Source organism: Patagioenas fasciata, chromosome 22 (assembly GCF_037038585.1).
Source record: "Patagioenas fasciata isolate bPatFas1 chromosome 22, bPatFas1.hap1, whole genome shotgun sequence".
Taxonomy (NCBI): Eukaryota; Metazoa; Chordata; class Aves; order Columbiformes; family Columbidae; genus Patagioenas; species Patagioenas fasciata.
Genome location: NC_092541.1, coordinates 5142426 through 5157333, shown reverse-complemented (window position 1 = coordinate 5157333; position 14908 = coordinate 5142426). Strand labels below are relative to the sequence as shown.

Below are 14908 nucleotides of genomic sequence, written 5' to 3'. Positions count from 1 at the left end.
CTAAAAGGAGCTGGTTTTCAAGGTGCAGTCACCCAGGGACCAGCCAACTCAGGGCAGGTTTCGCTGTTGCCTCACACTAAAGCTTTCTCCTCTGACGCCAGCATGACACCAAGACTCCACAAACCTCCCATTAACAAATAGTATTAATTAACAGTAGTAATTAACTCACTTAAGAGTGAGCAAGGTCCTCAGGGGCCTGCATAACAAAACACTCCCACATCAGTGCGGCTGGGAAGAGGAAGGTGAATTCCCTCATCCTCTCCACCAGACAGATACCCAGCACTGTAAGGGCCCCAATCCCAAGACAAAGCACAGAGCGTTTAGTTCTATTAACATGTTCCCACCATTATCAAAATCAAGAGATAAGCAGTTCAATGAGCAAACTGCCTGTGCTGCACGGGAGCCTGTAAATTCGTAACTGGTACAGATATAGCATGTTCAATTCAAAACTGCCATTGTCTCAAGCCCCATGTTAAGCACCAAAATGATTGGGGTGAGGTGACATTGTCTGATCACCAGATATCCACTGAGATGCTCTATCACATCCACCTCCTCAGCAAGACAGGGAGAAAAGAAGATTAGAGTTGTAGGTTGAGATATACGCAGTTCAAGCAAGAAATGCAGAGGCCATGTGCAGAGACAAAGCAAAGCAAAAAGACTTCTTCTCTGCTTTCCATCAGGAGATGATTTTCAGCCAATTCCTGCAAAGCAGAGCCAGAATACACGTAGTGGTTGCTTTGGAGAATGAATGGATAAATATTGAATGATCTTTCCGCCTCTTCATTATTTCTCTTACGTTTCTTTCAGGGCACAATGTCATATGGTATGGAATGTCCCTTTGGTCACTCTGAGTCAGCTGTACTGCAGATGTCCTAACTATGTCCCCTCCCAGGCTCTTGACTAACCCCACCCTACCAGCCTTTGGGAGTGTGGTTGGAGAGACAGCCTTGCTGCAAAAGCTTTGCTCAGCAAAAGCCAAAACGCAGATGTGCTGTCATCAGAACCGTTCTAGATACAAGTGCAAAGCATGGTACTCTGAAGGGTCTTATGGGGAAAGATAATTCCACCCCAGTCAGACCCAACAAAATGTTTTAACAACCACTGCACAACCATCCTGAAGACAAACTTCCCAGAATAGTGTGTGAATGACATCTTTCTCCCTGGGCACCTTGGGAAAGCATCTGCAGGGGAAAGGATGCAATAGAGACATGGTCTGGGATGCAGCACAACTTTAATGCAGAAGAGGAAAACAGGTTGTTCTCAGTGGAGATCTTGGAGCAGGGAGCACCAACTCAGACAGGAACCTATGCCCCATGCCTGTAGAAGAGATTCAACAAGGTGTCCATCTTCCTGTCTTACAGTTGTGAGAGAACCATCAGGTCCTCCATAGACTTTCCTTCTGAGGTTCACAGTCCAGGGGAGCACAAGAGAAAAAGAATACAAGAGGAAGCGGGGACACTGGAAATGGGGAAAGGCGGCATAGGCCATGCTTTCTGAGAGGTTGGCCCCGTCCTTTTGCAAGTGGTGCTGAGATTGCACAGCCCCTCTGAAAGCAACAACCCCATGCTCCCTCTCCAGTCCAGTACAATCTTGTGGATCACTGTGGGCCTTCCTCAGGGTCGTCTACAACAGCTTTAGCAGGGGAAACGCCTCCTCGTGCCACAGTAGCCGTTGCCCAAGCCAGAGAGACCAAAGCCCCCGGAGTTGATGGGCACTCCCTGAGAGCTGAGGATGCTGCCAACAGCAGCAGAGGTGGAGGATCCCACGGCGGTGTTCTGCGGGAAGGAGCTGAGGATGGGGCCAGGCAGGGTCACCACCACAGCTGGGGGCTCGAGGACAACTCTGGAGTCCTGACACTGCTGGACACAGGGCTCATTGCAGCTGTTGGCCAGTGGGGTTGGGCCACAGGGCTGGCAGGGCAGGCACGGGTTGTAGCAGGACATGTCTTGTGGCTGGAGTTGCACCTGGGAGAGAGGACAGGGGGAAGAGGAGCAGAAGCAGTGGATAACGAGCAATATGTCACCCCATGAAGAATGATGTAAGTTAGAATCTGGAGAACAGAGCTGGAGGCTGTGTAGGGAGGTCTACAGGCTTCCCCTTCCTTTTAGCCCGAAAGAACCATGTTAGTACTGATCAAACCCTGGAAGTTCCCTTACTAGCCCATATCTCAGGAGACACCTATCAAAGCCTATCTGTGTCAATGCCACGCTGTCTGCGCCTTTCCCTCTCCAGCAACAAGCAGTTCCCAAATCCAGCATAGCACAAACGGCCAGGTATGAGCTAAGATACTCTGGAGATATAGGAGGAGGAGGAGGAGGAGGAGGAGGAGGAGGAGGAGGAGAAAAGTCTTCAGACTCACCAAGTCTGAAGGAGCTGGAGTCCCAAGGAGCTGGAGATGAGAGGAGTGGATGAGAGAGTGAGGAGGAGGACCCACATATATGTGGCTCCTGCACCACCCGAGGCCCACAGTCAGGGCACATGGGCAGTAATTTTCCAACAGACTCACCTCCAAAGCAAAATATCTTACCTAATGGCACCAGTTGCATTTGCGTTTTCATCAACCCTCCGATTTTGTTTCCTCATTTCTAAAATGCCTGATCTGGTGTACAAGTTTGTTTCATGTGCCAGGATGAGACACCCAATGATACCCCTGGGAAGATCATGTCTCTGCATAGAGAAGATGTGCCACAACACTTGGAGTGATCCCATGCAGGCAGGGCATGTTGGCTTGGGGCAATGAGTGCAATTGTTTGCAACTCCCATTGCAAAAAGAAGTTTCTGTTGTCTTCCTCTAGATGCCCTTTGCTCTGGGGACAATGTTTGCCAGGCTGTCTGAGGGGTTAGAAAAGCCAAAGCCCACATGGCATTGAATCAGGCAAATCATGTGGAGGGCAAGAAGAAGGTCTTCTTCTAGGTAGGTCAGGGGCAAAAGAGAGGCTTGTGCGAAGGTTGAATAGAGCAGCTTTACCTGGGACAGTGGTTATAGGAAAGGCAGATGTAGTCCAAAGGTTCTTGGCCTTGGTCTTGACTGGTAGGATTTGTTGTCCAAAGATCAGGCTCCTGAGAGTCCTTGGAAAGCCTGGAGCAAGAACAACTTCCCCACAATAGAGGAGGATCAGGTGTGGGAACATTCAAACAGGTTGGACTGACGTGAGTGCACATGACTTGTTGCTGTGTACCCAGGGTGTCATGGTTTGACTGAAAGCAAGTTAATTTTCCTCATGCAGTTAGAAACTTTTCTTTCATAGTTAGCACAATCATTGTTTGGATATCTATTGATAACAAGAAGACAACACCCTGGGACAGAGTTGATTTTTTTAGTTGTTGTTGTATAGAAGCCAAGGACTTTTCTGAGCTCTCTGCCCACAGGTGTGGTGCAGTTGGGAAGCGGGACATAGAAGGGGCAGACCTTGACTTACATCCAGATTGATCAATTAGAATATTCCATTCCATTAGAGTCATGCTTCACATTTAAGGTGAGTCAGGATTTTTCTGGTTGGTGGAGGATGGAGACAGAGATGGAGACCTGTTTTGTTTTCTGCTGCATTTCATTGTAGTTCTGTCTGGAAGTTCTTTTAGTCCAGCCTTTTGCCATCCTGCCATTTTTGCAGTGGCCTCTGGGCTTTTCTGCCTTTTTCTCTGTTCTCTCAGCTACAGGTTGTTCAGGACCAGGGTGCACTCTCTCTTCCTGGGACTGGCTGCTCAGCACATGCAGAGTTCATGAGGCATTGCATTGTCTATCTTTTATATTCTATTTTCCATTTTATACATATTAGTACTGGTAGTGGTATATTAGAATTATTTCGTTGTTTTATTAAACTGTGTTTATCTCAGTCCATGAGTTTCTCCCCTTCCACTTATTTCCCCTGTTTAGGGGTAGATATAAGAGAGTGAGCAAGTGGCTTTCGTGGTTTTGAATTGCTTGCTCAGGTTAAACTATGACACAGGGCTACTGGCTGATGTCACTGCAAGGCTGCTCTCAACTCCGTTTGGAAGTCTTGGCAGTCAGGCAATGCATCTGAGGGGCTGGAGAAGGTCCATGGGCCTCCTCTCTTCAGGAAGGGCACAAAGGAGGAGATGGGGAATGACAGGTCAGTAACACCTCAGTCTCTGCAAAGATGGTTGATCCTAGAAGTCCTTTCCCATGATGAAAGGACAGGGTGTTTGTGAGTGGTCAGCAGGGATTTATGGAGGGGAAAGCAGGCCTGACCAACCTCATGGCCTTCTTTGATGATGTGCCTGGCTCCAGTGAGTGAGGTAAGTGCAGCAGATGTTGTTAATCTCATGTAACCAAGGCTTTTGACACTGTCTGCTGTAACAATCCTTACAGACCAACTGACAAAACAGAGGGTGGAGAAGAGGAGAGTGCAGGGGACTGAAATCTGGCATGGCTGCTGGTCTCCAAAGATTACGATGAGTGGCATGAATTCCATCTGGTGGCCACTCTCTTCTGGTGCATTACAAATGTCCAGACTGGAACCAATAGTGTCTAGTGCCTTTATGCAAAGTCCTGCAGTGGAGGAGTTAAAAACCTCCTGCTCCACTAAAGGCTGGGGTGAGTGTGCTTCAAAACAGCTTTGCAGCAGGAGATGTAGGTCCTAGAGGACCCTGTCAGGCAGCCTGCACCCTTACAGAAATCACGTCCAATAGCATCCAGGAAGAAGGTTGCTATCCAATCACGAAAGTTAGAAGCATAGAATCATAGAACAGTTTGGATTGGAAGAGACATTTAAAACTCATCTAGTCCAACCCCTCCTGCAATGAGCAGGAACATCTTCAACTAGATCAGGTTTTTGAGAGCCCCATCCAAACTGACACCCCCTTGCAGGGATGGGTCACCTACCACCTCTCTGGGCAACCTGGGCCAGTGTATGACCATCCTCATCTAAAAAAGTTTCATCCTTATATCTAGTCTGAATCTATTCTCTTTTAGTTTAACACCATCACCCCCTGTCCTGTCACAACAGACCCTACTAAAATGTCTGTCCCCGTCTTTCTTTTAAACCCCCTGTGTGCACATACGCAGGCACATCGCAAGAAGAGCCAGAGGCCACGGATGCATTTGCAAAGAGCAAGTTTTATTTTAGTTACCTCTCTACTGGGGGATCTCCGAAGCCACACCTAAGCTCCCAGGCAGAGGTGACACAAACGGGGACGCGGGCGCTGGTCAGTTCAGCCCTGCTGGAAGATCGCTGGGCCTGCTGAGCTCGCCTGTATTTCAAGGTTTCAGGCAGGCGCAGCCTCCCGCTCTTTCTCACAACAAAGCAGGAATCTCAGACACAGTGATAAGGTGCCCAGAGTTTCTCCCAGACCTGTGTTATCTAACACAGAGCTTCTACTCATCAAGCACACAAGGTCAGTAAGACAATTAGTGTGATGTGTGTGCTTTTTCTACAGACAGGTGCAAGTCACTTGAGCGTATTTACATTTAACTAACCTCCTCGCCAAATCTTCTGCTATATCCCCATACACCCCCTTTAAGTATTGACGGGTTGTAGTAAGTTCTCTCCAGAGCCTTCTCTTCTCCAGTCTGAGCAACCCCATCACACTCAGCATTTCCTCATAGGAGAGATGTTTCATCCGTCTTATCATTTTTGTTGCCCTTTTCTGGACCTACTCCAACAGATCCATGTCTTACTTGTACGGTGGATTCTAGAGCTGGATGCAGCACTGCAGGTGGGCCTCAGCAAAGCAGACTAGAAGGGCAGAATCACCTTTCTCTGGCCACACTTCTTTCTTTTCAGCCCTGGTTATGGTTGATTTTTGGGGTTGCAAGCACACACTTGTTGGGTCATGTTTTCACCTACCCATACCCCCAATTCCTTCTCCACAGGGCTACAATGAATCCCTTGGTCCCCCAGCCTGCATTGATACCAGGGGCTGGCCCACCCTGCTTGCAGAACCTTGCCCTGGGCCTTATTCAATCTCATGAGTTTCACATTGACCCATTTGTTGAGCTTCCGAAGATGATTGTTTTTCATGCTTCAGCACTGCTGAGACCATGGCTGCCATGACGAGTGTCCTGTTCATGTCTCCTCAGTACGACAGATGCAAAGCCATACTGGTGCAAGTCCAACAAGAAGCCGGAGAGTCCATGAAGTGACTGGAGCCCCAGAGGCAGGAGGGGCTGCAGGAGCTGGGGTTGTTCACCCTGGAAGATGTAAGTCCCCAGGACACACTTCCTAGCAATGGGTAAAAGAGCTGATGGGACAGAGTCAAAAACATAGAACCAAACACTCCCAGTTCATATCCAGTGAAGGAACAAGAAGTAATAGGCACTACTGAAACATGGGAAGATCTACAGAAAAGCCAGAAAATAGTTTGTTAGTGTGAGTGTTGTCGAACACCATCTGGGGTTGTCACAGCGAGGTTGTGACTTCTACAGCTTTGCAGGTATTTAGACCTTGACAGAACTTGGCCCTGAGCATCCTTCAAAAGCTGACTGTGTTTCGAGCAGGGCTGGTTGGACTAGGCAATCTCCTCAAGTCCCTTCCAACGTCAAGGATCTTGTGATTCTGTTATGTGCTCAGAAGGGCCCAGGGTACAAAACCACCTTTCAGACTACATCAAAGAGGTGATGCACTTCCCTGCCCTGTAGACATGGAGGCAGCTGGGACACATCCCAGGAGGCCAAGAGAGTTTCTTCATCAGACAAGCTTTCTGGGACAGACTCTCCCTACCCATGGTGAGTCACATTCTTAATTTTGGCTTGACTGTGTGTCATGTTTTTGGTGTGAGACCAAGCCAGGAATGCGTGCTGTCTGCAGGCCTGTGTCCCACACAGGGATAATTCCCCTAAGGCCAGGGCTGCTCCATCCCAGTCCCAGGAAAGCAATCTCAAAGCACTTGCCTGTACCTCAGCGCACAGCTGCAGGCAGCTCCAATGACCAGTGCCGTCAGCATGACCACATGGCATTGCCACAGTTCAGGGGTTCACAGGACAGTCAGTGTGTTTTGAAACATTGTCTATGATTGTCAGAGTCAAAAGAACATGGTCAAAGTCCATCACAGTGTAAAGATAGTAGGAGGAACTAGGAACTCTTCCAAGCCCCAACACACCCTCATGTAGTGAAAAACAACCAGACTCCACAGGGATTCTTCAGGAAACACAGGGCAATATTCTCCTTCTGTAAGTCTATGGATGCCATTGGTTGAGAAACCCCAGAGGTTACATTGAGAGGGAACAACTTTCCCAAACACACTGACACAGGCAGGAGAGGAATGCATTGCGGGGAGGATATGAGCACCTTCCTGCACAAGGTGTGGAAACAAACCTGATCAGATTTCCCTAGACCCATGCCCCCCTGCCTGCATAGACCCTCCAGTACTTGGAGCAATCTTCTGCCTCGCCTGATGTGTCTATAGCAGGGAAATCAGTGCGTCTTTCATCTTGATACCTCAAAGGAGATTCCAAGGTCTAATGGTAATGCCAGAAATGAGGAAATTAAACAACAGCATTGACAAAACCAAAACCCAACCAGTTCAATTAGGTAGGATATTTTGCTTTGGAGGTGACTCTGTTGGAAAATTACTGCCCACATGCAGTGACTGTGGGCCTGGGGCAGTGCAGGAGCAGTATAAAAGCAGGTCCGTCTCCTCACTCTCTCATCCACTACTCTCGCTTCCATCTCCTTTGGAACAAGGTGAGTCTGAGGCCTTTTTTCCTGTCCTTCCTCCCCCTCTTCTTCTTCTTCTTCAAGTTCTCTCAATGCATTCTGGCCACTTTGTCTTATGCTGGGCCATGGGGCTACTAATCTTGGAGAGGGAAGGGGTCAGACACTGTTGCATGAAGAGGCTGGGGCTTTGCTGAATTAAGCTATGAGCTATGTGGGGATATGCGTGGGACTGATTTCTCCTGGAAGGTGAATTCTGGGCTGAAAGGAAGGAGAAACCTGTGGGCTGCCCTACACAGCCTCCAGTTCTCACCTCCATCTTGGCTTCGGTTGGCTCCCTTGTAGTGCAGAGACAGGCTGCTCCTCACCCATCTCCCCTGCTCCTCTTCCCCCTGCCCTCTCTCCCAGGTGCAGCTCCAGCCACAAGACATGTCCTGCTACAACCCGTGCCTGCCCTGCCAGCCCTGCGGCCCAACCCCACTGGCCAACAGCTGCAATGAGCCCTGTGTCCAGCAGTGCCAGGACTCCAGAGTTGTCATCCAGCCCTCCCCCGTGGTGGTGACCCTGCCCGGCCCCATCCTCAGCTCCTTCCCGCAGAACACCGCCGTGGGATCCTCCACCTCTGCTGCCGTTGGCAGCATCCTCAGCTCTCAGGGAGTGCCCATCAACTCCGGGGGTTTTGGTCTCTCTGGCTTGGGCAGCGGCATCTGCGGCACGAGGAGGCGTTTCCCCTGCTAAAGCTGCTGGTGATGGCCCTGGGGAAGGCCCCCAAAAACCCACCAGATGGTACTGGACTGGGGAAAGAGCATCGGGTTGTTGCTTTCAGAGGGCTTGAGCAACCTCAGCACCCCTTGCAAAAGGATGAGGCCAGTCTGGGGTCTCAGAAAGTACAGTGCTATGCCTCCTTTGTCTCTTGCTCCTCTTGTGTCCTTGTTCTCTTGTGCTCCCCTGGACTGTGAGCCTCAGAAGGAAAGCCTATGGAGGACCTGATGGTCCTCTCGCAACTGTAAGACAGGAAGACGGGCATCTCATTGAATCTCTTCTACAGGTATAGCATATAGGTTCCTGAGTTGGTGCTCCCTGCTCCAAGATCTCCACTGAGAACAACCTGTTTCCCTCTTCTGCCTCATTAAAGTTCTGCTGCATCCCAGACCATGTCTCTGTTGCATCCTTTCCCCTCCAGATGCTTTCCCAAGGTGCCCAGGGAGAAAGATGTCATTCACACACTATTCTGGGAAGGTTGTCTTCAGGATGGTTGTGCAGTGGTTGTTAAAACATTTTGTTGGGTCTGACTGGGGTGGAATTATCTTTCCCCATAACAGCCTTCAGAGTGCTATGCTTTGTACTTGTATCTAGAACGGTTCTGATGACAGCACATCTGCGTTTTGACTTTTGCTGAGCAAAGCTTTTGCAGCAAGGCTGTCTCTCCAACCACACTCCCAAAGGCTGGTAGGGTGGGGTTAGTCAAGAGCCTGGGAGGGGACATAGTTAGGACATCTGCAGTACAGCTGACTCAGAGTGACCAAAGGGACATTCCATACCACACGACATTGTACTCGGCAAGAAATATAAGACAAATAAGGAGGATGTGGAAGGGCCATTCAATATATACCCATTCGTTTTCCAAAGCATCCACTACAAGTACAGTGGCTCTGCTTTGCAGGAATTGGCTGAAAATCACCTCCTGATGGAAAGCAGAGAAGAAATCTTTTTGCTTTGTTTTGCCTCTGCACATGGCCTCTGCATTTCTTGCTTGAACTGCGTATATCTCAACCTACAACTCTGTAACCTTCTTTTCTCCCTGTCTTGCTGAGGAGGTGGGTGTGATTGAGCGTCTCGGTGGACATCTGGTGACCAGACAAGGTCAACTCACCCCAGTCTTTTTGGTGCTTAACATGGGGCTTGAGACAATGCAGTTTTGAATTGAGCAGGCTATAGCTGTAGCAGTTACTAATTGACAGGCCTCTGTGCAGCGTAGGGAGTGTACTCGCTGCACTGCTTATCTTTTCATTTCGCTAAGGTTGGGAACATGTTCATAGGACCAAGTACTCTGTGCTTTGTCCTGGTATTGGGGCCCTTACAGTACTGGGGGAGCTGTCTAGTGGAGAGGATGAGGGAATTCACCTCCTTCTTCCCAGCGGGACTGGTGTGTCGTGTTTTGTTGTGCAGGCCCCCGAGGTCCTTGCTCACCGTTACGTGACATGTTTACTTCTATTAATTAAGACTATTTGCTTAATGTGAGGTTTGTGGAGTCTGGTGTCATGCTGGCATCAGAGGAGAAAACTTTTGTGTGTTGCAACAGTGAAACATGTCCTGAGTTGGCCAGTCCCTGGGTGACAGCTTTTCCACTCTGCTGGGTCTTGACCTGTATCTGTTGAGCCACTATTCAGTACTGTCAAAAGACCATGGTAAAGTCATCACAGAATGCATGTTTGAGCCAGGCATCTGAACTACATCTGAGAACATGATAGTTGAGGCAAAGATCAAAACCACATGTGAGATCACCATTGATGAGACAGTGACCCAAACACCACCTGCAGTAATCTCCCCAGTAGTCAAAAAGAATTAGTGGAAAAGGAGGTGAACGGCTCCTTATCATTGATTCCTAAAGGAGTGAGAACGAGGAAGAGTCTGATCAGGAAACTGGGAAGCCTGCAGGAAGAGTAAGGCCAACAGTTAGGAACTGGAAGGTAAGGAAACCCAACAGCTGAGATCCCTTCTCAGGGACTGGGAAGTTAACAGGAGAAAAGACACAATCAATTCAGGCATCTGGAGGTATGTCCTGTCAAGTGTGAGGGTAAGACTCCTAGCACTGTTCCCAGACACTAAGGACTCTCATCAACATCTTGGGCTATATCAGCAGAACCATAGCCAGGAGATCGGTGGGGATGATGATGACACTCTGCTGACACTCACCTGGCGACATCTAGAACATTGTGTTGAGTTTGGGGCTCTAATGCAAGAAAAACGCATTTACAACAAGGGCAGAAGGAGAATCCATGGAACAACAGGCCTGTCTGTCTGACCTCAGTGGCAGGGAAGGATGGCAGTAGATCATCCTGAGTTCCATGACATAGCATGTACAGGACAACTGAGTGGTCAGGCCCAGTCAGCATGGGTTTATGAAAGGCGGGTCATGCCTGACTAGCCTGATCTCCTTCTACAACCCGACTTCCACTTAGCAGAAGAGGAGAAGGTTGTGGATGTTGTTCAGCTGGGCTTCAGTAAAGCCTATGACACTTCTTTGCCACAGCATTTTCCTGGAGAAGTGGGCTACTCATGGCTTGGATACATGCAGTCTTCACTGAGTAAAAAACTGTCTGGTTGACCAGGTCAAGAGAGTTTTGGTGGCCTGTCATGACTGTTGTTCCCCAGGCCTCTGTATTTGGGCTAGTTCTGTTTAATACCTTTATCCGTTATAGGGATGAGGGGACTGAGTGCAACCTCAGCAGGTTTGCAGATGACACCAAGTTGGGTGGGACTGTTAATCTGCTTGAGGGTAGAAAAGTTCTACAGAGGAATCTGGACCATCTGGATTGCTGGACTGAGGTCATTTATACAAGGTTCAACAAGTCCTAGTGCTGGGTCCTGCAGCAACCTCATGCAATGCTACAGTCCTGGGAAACAGTGACTGGAAAGATGGCTGGCAGAAAAAGACCTTAGGGTGTTGGAAAACAGCTGGCCACTGTGTGTCCAGGTGATCAAGAAGATAACCAGTATCCTGGCTTATAGAAGCATTAGTGTGGCCAGCAGGACCATGACAGTGACCTTTCATCTATACTCAGCACTGGTGAGGCCACATTTCAAATCCTCAGGTCAGTTTGGGGCCTTCACGCCAAGAAAGGCATTGAGGTGCTGAACTGAGTTCAGAGAAGGGAATGGAGCTGGGGAAGAAGCTGGAACACAAGTGTGATGGGAGCAGCTGAGGGACCTGGGGGGTTCAGCTGGAGAACAGGAGCTGAGGGGAGACCTTCTGATCTCTGAACTGCCTGAAAGGAGATTGTAGCATGGAGGTGGTTGCTCTCCTCTCCTAAGCAGCAAGTAATAGGACAAGAAGATATGGCCTCAAGTTTCCCCAGGTGAGGTTTAGATTGGATATTAGGAAAAAATTCTTCCTGGAAAGGGTTGTCAGGCAGTGGAACAGGCTGCCCAGGGAGGTGGTGGAGTCGCCATTCCTGGAGGTATTTAAAAGACATGTAGATGTGGTGATTAGGGACACAGTTTAAAGCGACTTAGAGGTAGGCTAATGGTTGGACTCAATTATTTTAAAGGCCTTTTCCAACCTAGTGATTCTGTGACTCAATGAAAGACCTTGACCAAGGGAGTAAACTCAACAGATTGGGGCCAGGAAGGAGAGGGGTCTAGTTTATGTGATTTGGGAGAATAAGCTGAGGAAATGAGGCTTTCTGAGCGTGGATTGTGAAAGACTCTTGTAGTAGACATCATTGAGTCTCTGGAGAAACTATGGTCATTGAACTGCATTGCATATTTCTATCTAGTCTCATATCGGCAGCGAAGTTTATAAAGAAGAATACAACCTAGAGCATGACTAAGCATACCCAAAGAAACCTGTGTTAACAGTCAGTGCAAAACCATCCACAACAATACCCTCTCATATCCTGAGCAACATTGTCTCCTAGGTGCCTTGGGAGAGCATCTTGAGGGGAAAGAATGACACAGAGACATGGGCTCAGATGAAGAACTTTAATGAGTTAAAAGATGGAAACAAGGTTGCTTTGAGTGCAGGGAGATTCAGGGTCAGATGAGAGTCTGTGCCTCATGGCTGTGTTGAACATCCCACCAGGGTTCTATTTGCCCATCACATGGAGGGAACAGGCACACCTAGTTCTCCCTGGAGTGGCTTTGTGGGGCTCAAAGCCCAGGGAAGAACAAGAAAACAAGGACACAAGAGGGAGAGGAGACACTGGAAGAGCGGAAAGTTGGCATGGGCTGTGCTTTCTGAGAGCCCAGGGTGGCACCATCCTCTTACAAGGGGTGCTGAGGTTGCTCAACCCCTCTAAAAACAACAACCCAATGCTCTGTCCCTGAATTCCTTCCCCAGGGTCATCACCAGCAGCTTTAGCAGGGGAAACGCCTCCTTGTGCCACAGATGCCGTTGCCCAAGCCAGAGAGACCAAAGCCCCCGGAGCTGATGGGCACTCCCTGAGAGCTGAGGATGCTGCCAACAGCAGCAGAGGTGGAGGATCCCACGGTGGTGTTCTGCGGGAAGGAGCTGAGGATGGGGCCAGGCAGGGTCACCACCACAGCTGGGGCCTCAATGACAACTCTGGAGTCCTGGCACTGCTGGACACAGGGCTCATTGCAGCTGTTGGCCAGTGGGGTTGGGCCACAGGGCTGGCAGGGCAGGCACGGGTTGTAGCAGGACATGTCTTTTGGTTGGAGCTGCACCTGGGAGGGAGAGAGGGCAGGGGGAAGCAGAGCATGAGGGGTTGCAGAGCACAAGCCTGTCACCCTACCACATGGGAAAAAACTAAGCCAAGCCAAGATGGATGTAAGAGCTGGAGGCTGTGTACAGAGACCCACAGGTTCTTCTTCCCTTCAGCCCAGAACTCCCTGCCAAGAGAAAGAGACCTCAGGGCAATTCTTGCATAGCTTCAACAAACCCCCGTCATCTCATAATCCAATACTGTTTGACCCCTTTTGTCACCCCGAAGAAGAATGCCCTAGACCAGCAAAAGACGAAGGAGCAGGAAGGGGCTGACGAAACTAGAGGCAGAAGCGGATGAGGGAAAGGAGAAAGAGCTTCACACTCACCTTGTTCCCAAGGAGATGGAGATGAGAGGAGTGGATGAAAGAGCGAGGAGAAGGACTCACTCTTATACTGCTCCTGCACTGCCCCAGGCCCACAGTCACTGCACGTGGGCAGTAATTTTACAACAGAGTCACCTCCAAAGTGAAGTATCCTACGTAATGGTACAGATTCAGTTTTGTTTCTGCCAATGCTGCCATTTCATTTCATCATTTCTGGCATGACCACTAGGTCTCAGAAGCTCCTTTCAAGTATCAAGGTTAAAGGCACGAAGATTTCCCTGACAGGAAAAAATCAGGGGAGGAAGAACATAGGCTCCAAGTACTGGAGTGTCTGTGCAGGCAGAGGGCATGGGACTGTGAAAATCTGATTAGTTTACATGAAGGTGTACATAAGTTGCCACCAATTAATTCCTCTCCTCTTTGTGTCAATTTGTTCAGCAAAGTTGTCCCCTTTCATGGCAATCTCTGGGGGTTCTCAACCATGTCATAAGAAGGTTTATAGAATGAGAACATTGCCTGCCCATACATTGCATTTCCTCAACAGTCCCTGTGGGGTCGGGTACCTCCTCACAACATGAGAGGTGTTTTGGCATCTGGGAGAGTGCCCTGTTGCTCTCATTCTCTACACACCATGATTCACTTTGACTGCACACTTTTGACACTCACCAGCAGGAGAAATTTATCCAATGCACACTGTCCTGTGGGCCCTCTGAACTGTGGAAGTGACAGCAAGAAGATCATGTTGAGAATGATGGCCATTGGCACTGCCTGCAGCTGTGGACTGAGGTACAGCCCGGTGCTTGCAGATGATTTTCCTGGGGTTGGGAGGGAGCTGGCCTGGCCACAGGGGACTGCAGCCCTGAGTGGGACATGGGCTGTACAGATAGCACGCACTCCTGGCTTGACCTCACACCAAAAGCCTGACACATGGCCAATCCAAAATTAGAGTGTGACTCGCCATGGGTAGGGAGAGTCTATCACAGGAAGTTTGCCTGCTGAAGGCACTCCCTTGGTCTCCTGGGATGTGTCCCAACTGCCTCCATGTCTGCAGGACAGGGAGGTGCATCACCTCTTTGATGTGGTCTGAGAGCTGGATTTGTATCCTGGGCCCCTCTGAGCACATCCCCTCAGGGACATGGCACTGCAGGATCCTGACAGTTCTCCTGTAATTCCTTGCCTCTGTGATGGTGCCTCTGTGATGGTGCTGGTTATTCTCCAGTCTGATGAGGCCTTCGGGCTATGGGAATGGATGGGCACTTAAGCCCTAATGCACTGAAGAAGGCATTAGGCCAGGTTTTCTGAGCCCTTTTGCACTTCAGAGCTACCCTTCATGTCATCTTCCCTACCAGCTGTCTCATTAGGTTGAAGTCAGCATGCCTGAAGTCCAGGGACTAACTCTGCTATTCACTTTCCTCCTTGTCACCAGGTCTCGAACACTCAGTTTCTCTGGTGTGATAGCTAAGACTTCGCTTGATTTCAGTGTACCAATTAATTCTTCCCTTTTAGGGGCAGCTGTGCATCAT

The 14908-nt window shown here is 49.4% G+C and overlaps 2 protein-coding genes across 2 annotated transcripts; one reads left to right on the top strand and one right to left on the bottom strand.

Moving 5' to 3' along the window:
• Nucleotides 1-1634: 1634 nt before the first annotated feature.
• LOC136111913 (feather beta keratin-like) lies at nt 1635-2447 on the bottom strand. The gene is made up of 2 exons (XM_065856350.2): nt 2375-2447; nt 1635-1945 (listed from the first exon to the last, which is right to left on the bottom strand). The coding sequence occupies exon 2, from the start codon at nt 1941-1943 to the stop codon at nt 1635-1637; it is 309 nt and encodes a 102-aa protein (XP_065712422.2). The 5' UTR covers nt 1944-1945; nt 2375-2447.
• Nucleotides 2448-4217: 1770 nt separating this feature from the next.
• On the top strand, nt 4218-8351 carry LOC136111879 (feather keratin 1-like). Its single transcript, XM_071818105.1, has 3 exons — nt 4218-4248; nt 7546-7643; nt 8022-8351. The coding sequence occupies exons 1-3, from the start codon at nt 4218-4220 to the stop codon at nt 8349-8351; spliced, it is 459 nt and encodes a 152-aa protein (XP_071674206.1).
• Nucleotides 8352-14908: the final 6557 nt, after the last annotated feature.